Source organism: Archocentrus centrarchus, chromosome 7, assembly GCF_007364275.1.
Source record: "Archocentrus centrarchus isolate MPI-CPG fArcCen1 chromosome 7, fArcCen1, whole genome shotgun sequence".
Lineage (NCBI taxonomy): Eukaryota > Metazoa > Chordata > Actinopteri > Cichliformes > Cichlidae > Archocentrus > Archocentrus centrarchus.
The window spans coordinates 3029495-3037122 of NC_044352.1; the positions used below are offsets into that span (position 1 = coordinate 3029495).

At 44.4% G+C, this 7628-nt stretch overlaps 1 protein-coding gene across 1 annotated transcript; it reads left to right on the plus strand.

Annotated features, from left to right (window-relative positions):
* mrgbp (MRG/MORF4L binding protein) lies at window positions 1-6407 on the plus strand. Its single transcript, XM_030732601.1, has 5 exons — window positions 1-212; window positions 2162-2283; window positions 2377-2458; window positions 2552-2626; window positions 3981-6407. Exons 1-5 carry the CDS (start codon window positions 71-73, stop codon window positions 4232-4234), a joined length of 675 nt encoding a protein of 224 aa, XP_030588461.1. The 5' UTR covers window positions 1-70; the 3' UTR covers window positions 4235-6407.
* The last annotated feature ends 1221 nt before the right edge of the window (window positions 6408-7628 follow it).

Genomic DNA, 7628 nt, shown 5'->3' on the forward strand with positions numbered 1-7628 from the left:
GTTTCCGGTTGCCGGTGCGGACGGATCACGGTCGCCTCTCTCTGCTCCGGTTTTGTGCTTCTTGTTAACAATGGGGGAAGCTGATGTGACGCTGAACCAGACCGACGAGAAGCCCCCGGACTCGGGCATGGCTCCCGGGGAGGACTCGGTGGTGTGGAGCCACGAGGTGGAGGTGTGCCTGTTCCATGCGATGATCGGACACAAGCCCGTCGGTAAGCTAATGCTAGCGTGTTGTTAGCTGCAGCGGCTGCTCAGGTTAGACCAGCTTAACCGAAACGGCTCCCAGGAGCCTCTGATTTCGCTGCTCAGTGCTGGGAAACCGTTGAGTACAGCGTGTGTCAGGTTTTCGAAGTTTTATTGGTGCTAAGTTTATGAATAAAGTTTCTCCTCGTAGCGCTGCAGGTTAGGATTAGCTGAACAGATCCCGAGGGAGAAAAAGACTTATTTAATTTGGCTGGTCGGAGATCAGAGAGATCGTATGAGGAGGTACAACGGGGAGTAAAACACACGCTTAGAAATAATGAGTGCTGTGAGATGCAGCAGGACTGTTTTCTTTGTGACATGCTGTGATCAGCTGACTGAGATTTACTCGCCTGCATCCAGCCTAAATTCACATATACTGGTGATGCTGCGAGCTGTGGCCTAATCCAACGCCACGGCCAGGTTAAACTGACTGCTGGATCCGTTTCTCTGTGATCGGGTCATTAGTGTTTGTTCGCTGTGTGTGTTCCAGCTGATCTGATCAGTGTTTGCTCGGCGTTGATGAGTTTGTTTGGGGAGTTAGATTGTGTTAGCTTGTACTGGTGTACACTCACACTGAACTCTGTGTAACATTGTTTCTGCATTTTTGGGTAAAATGAAACCAATGTGTTTGAAACACTACACTGTTTTTGTGAATGGGTGAGTGTAGTTTGTAATTACAAATGCTTTGAGCACTGAGTGAGAGGAGACAAGAGCCATTTAAGTGTCAATCTATTCACCATTTTACCCCCCTTGGTTTCACTTCATATGCTTCACCTTCTCTGCACCCTGTGGTTTTGCTGAGTGTGAAAAAGAGAACAGAGCAGCTCAATATTGTCCAGAACAAAGAGCCACAAGAAGAAAAAGGCATATAAAGTAACAAAGTTATAAGTAATCAGAATTAATAGCTTGAGTAAGCTGCTGAAAAAGGCTGTCACTCAGCTAAGCTTCATGGTAATGGAATTAAATTCCTCTGTAATATAAAGCTGATATAAGCTATCATCCAGTAGATTTGCTGATCTGACTCAGTTAAGATAAAATTGGATTGTATGTGTCTCTGTCAGACTGCAGGGAGGCATCTGATCTGCCAGTAATGTGGTTTGATAGATTTGCTGTGAGTTTTTTTTATTATAAAAGGGCAGATGCACTGATGTCTTATATACTATCTGTAAGGAAAAATTTATATAGCACCAAATCACAACAACAGTCACCTCAAGGTGACTATTGTAAGGTAAAGACACCCAAAATTCAGATGACGACCCCCCCCCCCCCCCCCCCCCCCCCCAAGCAGCACTCGGTGACAGTGGGAAGGAAAAACTCCCTTTAAACAGGAAGAAACCTCCAGCAGAAGCAGGCTCAGGGAGGGGGGAGAGACAGAGATTAATAATAACTAATGGTTAAATGCAGAGTGGGGTATAAACAGAGTGAAAAGAGGTGAATGAAAAAGAAACAGTGCATCATGGGAACCCCCCAGCAGCCTAGGCTTATAACATCAGAGCTAAGGGAGAGTTCAGGTCACCTGATCCAGCCCTAACTATAAGCTTGATCATAAAGGAAAGTTTTAAGCCTAATCTTAAAAATAGAGAGGGTGTCTGTCTCCTGAATCCAAGCTGGGAGCTGGTTCCACAGAAGAGGGACCTGAAAACTGAAGGCTCTGCCTCCCATTCTACTCTTAAGTATCCTAGGAACCACAAGTAAGCCAGCAGTCTGAGAGAGAAGTGCTCTGTTGGGGTGATATGGTACTATGAGGTCTTTGAGATAAGATGGTGCCTGATTATTCAAGACCTTGTATGTGAGGAGAAGAATTTTAAATTCTATTCTAGATTTAACAGAGAGCCAATGAAGAGAAGCCAAAATGGGAGAAATCTGCTCTGTTTTAGTCCAAAAGAGCAAACATTAAGCGTGCTGTGTCTGTCTCCAGGAGTGAACCGTCACTTCCACATGATCTGCATCAGAGATAAGTTCAGTCAGAACATTGGACGGCAGGTCTCCTCCTCTGTCATCTGGGACCACCTGGGAACGATGTACGACATGCAGGCGCTGGTGAGGACACGCGCACACGTGCTGTGTGTTTGTTTTACATGCCGTGCTCACCGTGGTTATCACCTCTGAAACTGTTGTTTGTTTGTGACGCAGCACGAGTCGGAGATCCTGCCGTTCCCAAACAACGAGAAGAGTTTCTCCCTGCCTGATGACATCATCCAGGAGGTTAAAGAAGGTGAGGAAACCTTAGGTTTTAAATTGTTCACACCAGGACAGAAAGATGAGAAAACTAATTCTTTATGTCAATGAATTCTTTGTGTGTTTGTAGGTAAACTGGGCTCAGAGGAGGAGTCCAAAGAGGAGTTCAGGATGGAGAGAGAACCTCCAGCTACACATGAAGAAGGTACCAGACTGTCCCTCCTCTTTATGCTTCAGGTGGGGGGTGGGGGTGCATCCTGGCAGCTCACGGTTCTATTGTGTTTAAATTCAGAGTTACCTGTTCGCTGTGTGTTTTTTGTCACACTGGGTTTTAGTGTGGGAACCATCTCCAGGTGTGTTTGCACCTCAGCCCTCCTCAGTTTCTTAATAAATCAGAGCTGCTGTTAGGACTCAGCCTCGCTTAATAAACCGTATATGGCTGCAAACTGGATGGTTGGAGATCAGCGTTTGTCTGCTCACAGGATTACGCTGACTCCAGGGTGCTCTGTAATATACTGTTGCCATACACATAAACACACAGAGGTCAGTCATGATTAAAGCTCAAAAAGATGGAGATTTATTTGGGAACGTAACCCTGACCACCGCTCTGTATCATCCTCCTGAGGCAGAGGAGGTTAATTAGAGTGACACTGTCCCCCCCCTCCATAAAGCACAGTGTGTGACCTAGAAACACAGCATAATTGTTTAATTATGGTATCAGCTGAACAGCTAAAAAAACATTAAGAAGATAAGATTAACGAGCATCTTTGCAAATTTCAAAATGAAACCAGCCGTCTGAACGACCCTCCTGCTCCTGCATTGATGATGACGACACTCGCACGTCTGTCAGCAAACAGAATAAAATAATGTGAAACAATAGGAGAGATTTTCAAAAAGAAGAACATGAGTAAAAGAACCGGAACAAAATAATCAGAACTCAGGTTTAACAACCAAAGAATAAAAACGAGTTTTCAGACGGGTTTAAAAAGTGTGTAACGTTGGAGAGGTTCTGACATGAAGAGGGAGCAGCGACTGCAGCGGCCCGATCTGCTCTGGGCTTTAATCTGGATGTTAAGTCAGCTGGGAGCGTTTGCTCAGCAGACCTCAGTGATCCACTCACCCTCTGCGAGATCTGAGGCAAGTCCACGGAGGGAAAGGTGAGGATTAACCACTGGTGTTGTAGCCAAGTAGTCTGGGCGTGAACACAACAGAGAGGAAATTTCCACTGTGGTGGTCGGGGTTATTGGACAGGAAATGAAAGGTTGTTCTTTGACCTTCACACCACATAAACGCTGCCTTGATGTGCTGGTCATTTTTTAAATACTGGGTGCTTTAAATGGAAGGTTCACCGCTCACTGTTCAGAGGTGGAAGTTCAGACTAACTTAAATACGCCTTTCAGGGGCTTTAAGTTTAGCTGCTACAGCCATAAACGGGGAATTTGATCAAATACCACAAGTATTAAACTAAGGAGATAAAGTTGTTGCAGTGTTATTCCACGATGCATACTTTGTGCAGATTTTGTGTTAATGTGATTGTTTCCTCCCTCTCTCTCCTTCAGGGAGTAACTCCTCGGTGAAGATGCCAGAGCGAGCGAGCAGCAGTCGGGATAAGGAGAGAGAGCGAGACAAGGAGAAGGGAGGAAGTGATGGCGGATCTTCGTCGGCGGCAGCAGCAGGAGGAGGAGGAGGAGGAGGAGGAAGCGGTAGCGGAGGGAAGGAGGCAGAGAAGAGGAAGAGGAGTCGGGCGGCTGAGAAGCTCCTGTCGTCTTCCAACCCGGCGAGTCCGGGAGGAGCCAAGAGGAGGCGCACCTGAGCGTGGAAGGGACAGAGACGGAGAAGCGTGGAGGAGAGGAGGAGGTGAAGAAGAAGCTGCTGCTGTTGCAGAAGCCGAGCCTGCGAGCGTTGTGTCACGTGAACCTCTGGAGTGAAGTCGTCCAAGTGCTCTCTGTCCGTTTCCAGTCGCTCCCTGTGTGGCTTCTCTCTGATTGGCTGCTTGCCACCTGTCACTCAGCATCTGTGCCTTCATCTCATCATGTGATTACAGTGGGAGGAAGTGACACATCTGGAAGCACCTCTGGAGTGTTTTTAGGACCAGACAGCTGACCTGTCCACAGTGTGAGCGGAGTGTGTTGTCTTATTGTTTTTAATGGGAATGCTGGTGTTAGGCCTGAGTTTCGTCTGTCAGGCGACAGAGACCACTGTGCTACAGTTAACCTCATGTTGTTGTTTTCCTGCCTTTTCTTTGACCTGTTTGTTGTTTCACCTCAGAGAGAATCAGGTGTTTGTGGGGACGTAAATGAGCCCGAGTTAAACAGTCCGACGACCCTGCAGCCTTCGTGCTCCTTTCACTTCTTTAGAAATTACAATAGACGAGAGTTTTCCAGCTCACTGAAGCATCAATTAAGGATCCTTTTCACCTTCAACTACCTTGTTGTTCCAAATGCAGGTGATCTTCACTGTAACATGACCACACTATAAGGGAAAAGCCCCGCCTCCCTCTGTGCTTGTATCATAAAAATCATTGAATCTATTTTATAATTTACAGTTGATATTCTGCTAAAATGTGTCCAGCAGTGTGTGTGCGCGTGTGTGTGCGTGCGTGCGTGCATGTGTGTGTGTGTTTGTGGTAGAGCTGCAGATTGAACACGAGTTTCTCTCGAACTGTGACGCTGAGCTGAGGTCGGGTTTTATTTGGAGCCTGAAACGTTGAATGTTGCTGCAGCGACTCGTACAGACTGTTGAATAAACTGCAATAAATGTGTCGCTCTCTCCGAACTGCATGTTACATTTTGGAGTTTTGTTTTTGTGTGAGGAGACGAGCAGCTGACTGTGATTATTCACATTTCTCCTTTTTTATTTTTTAAAGTCTGATCATTTGTTTTTGTCATTTGAAAATATGTGTCATATGTATTTAGTTTAGTTCGTGTGTTTTGAGAGCTGCACTCTGGAGACCATGAAAATCAAATGTTCCCTTTAAGTTTTTTAGAGTGTTAAATTATGGATGATGATGATGAGCAGATGTGTGAAACAGCTGTTTGTGTCATTAAAGCTGAACTCAGATCAGTTTTGTGACTCTTGTCATTTTCCTGAAAATTGTGACGTTTGTAAAGCGAGGCCTGAACGCTGCAGCGCGTCCGGTCATTCAGGGTTTCCTCTTTGATTCAGATCAAATACCAACATTAAAATCTGCCCTCGAGTTTGTTTCCTGGCAGAAATTAAACAGCTGATCTTTATTCTGAATGAGAGACTTCCAGGCTGTTCGCCTTCACAATAAAGGTCTGAGAAAGTCATTCATTTTTATCCTCAAAATAAAGCAGGAGGATGTTGTCATCATCATACCATCCGTCTGGGCGTCTGTAGACTCCAAAACTACACGGAGCCCTGAAATCTGGCGTATGTGTTCTTTGCTCTTCAGAGATGTGCACCATGATATTCATATTCCTGGTTTAGTACCTCTGTATTTATCTGAAGTGGAGAGGAAACAACAGGAAGGATTTCAGGTTGCTAATGATATACAGCTGTTTTCTCATGCCTGATTGGCTTAGAAATGGAGAAAGCGGGGTTTCCACATATCTGGCAGCTGATATGAGTCTGTTTCAGGCTGCAGCCCGATTGATCAGCCTGTGATGCCGACTTCTGATTGGCTGAGCATCATCTTAACATGTTGGTCAGGGATGACTCGTGGCCATGAATAATACAGACTATGACTCACAGAGATGTTAAAGCCATACCTACTGCTCAGCAGCATTGCTCAAATGTGAACAACATGTTTGCATTATGATTATAGTGATGTTATACATAATGCATGTAGTAATACCCATGTACACATAACAGTATAATATGATGTGAATACCTTGTAAGTATGCATTATATCTGGCTTATTGTTATTGATGATATAAACAGAAGTACATTATGTAGTACACTCCCGTGTACAGAGTGCAGTACTTTCTCTGATTTGTTTCCCATGGACGTGTTTTTTTTTTTTTAGGTGGTTGTAGAAATATTAAAGGTAATCACAGAACATCTCACACAGCAGGCTTCCAATGGATTTGATTTAATGAGTATTGTTAATATTGAAAACATATTTTTGCTGGAATCTGTATAAAAAGTATTTGGTAAAAGTATTTGGATAAAAAGACCTCCAAATAGTTTTGCAGGAAGTGTTCAGAAGCCTGCTTATGAAACGGGGCAGAAATATTATCCTGACTTCTGTCATCATCACTGATGGGTCTTATTCTCAAATCTTAATTGAGATTTTACATCATGTCAGTTTTTTTAACGAGCGTATCTCAAAAAATGAGAATATTAGATTCATTACAAGCAAAGTAAAATAATTTGAGCCTTTTTTGGTTTGAATTTTGATGATTTTGGCTCAAAGCTCATAAAAATCAGAATCTGAATGAAATCAGAACATTTCACTTTGAGTTTGAGTCAATTATTATTATAACAGTATAAATTCTGTATCTCAGTAGAGTACGCACGCAGTCATGGAGAAGACTGCCGAGTTGACAGTTGTTCAGGTGATGCTCATCAACACCTCCCACAAGGAGGGTGAGAGCAGAAGGTTCCTGCTGGCTGAAGCATATTATTGGAAAGTCGACTGGAAGGGAAAAGTGTGCGTACCACAGACTTGGGAAAAGTTCATTCAAGAACTTCACAAGGGGACGACCGAGGCTGATGACACGCAGCTGCTCGTCTCACCTGGGATGAGGTGGAAAAGGCCCGGACTTCCTCTCAGAGGTCCACGGTCCTGTTTTCAGATCAATGTTAATTTTGCATTTGGAAATGAAGTTCCTGGATTCAGAGACAGAATCCAGTGTGGTGATTGGGGGTGTTTAATGTCACCTGCTTGACTTCGCACAGAACTTCTACCAGATGGTTTGAAGACCATGTTTTTACTGAGCTCAATCGGCCAGCCTGACCTGAACCCCACAGAGAGTCTGTGGAGTGACCCAAAAATGTCCACAAGCTTCAGGAACACGTCAGCAGTACCACAAACCTGCACGCCACGCAGCCCTGAAGGAGACCCAGACACGTACCAAAGTTTCCAAAGCTGGACTTTCTGAATGTAAATCCTTTCGTTTGATTGGAATCTGAATACTGATTATTTGATGAGCTATAAACCATAATCATCATTACGTGTAATGAATATGGACTATATGAAGGTTTACTTTTAAGATGCTCTGTTTACCAGCACATTTAAACCC

Coding starts and splice junctions, on each gene's coding strand:
- mrgbp (XM_030732601.1), top strand. CDS start 71: ATGGGGGAAGCTGATGTGACGCTGAACCAGACCGACGAGAAGCCCCCG. Junction 2,284..2,376: donor TGTACGACATGCAGGCGCTG/GTGAGGACACGC, acceptor TTTGTGACGCAG/CACGAGTCGGAGATCCTGCC. Junction 2,627..3,980: donor TCCAGCTACACATGAAGAAG/GTACCAGACTGT, acceptor TCTCTCCTTCAG/GGAGTAACTCCTCGGTGAAG.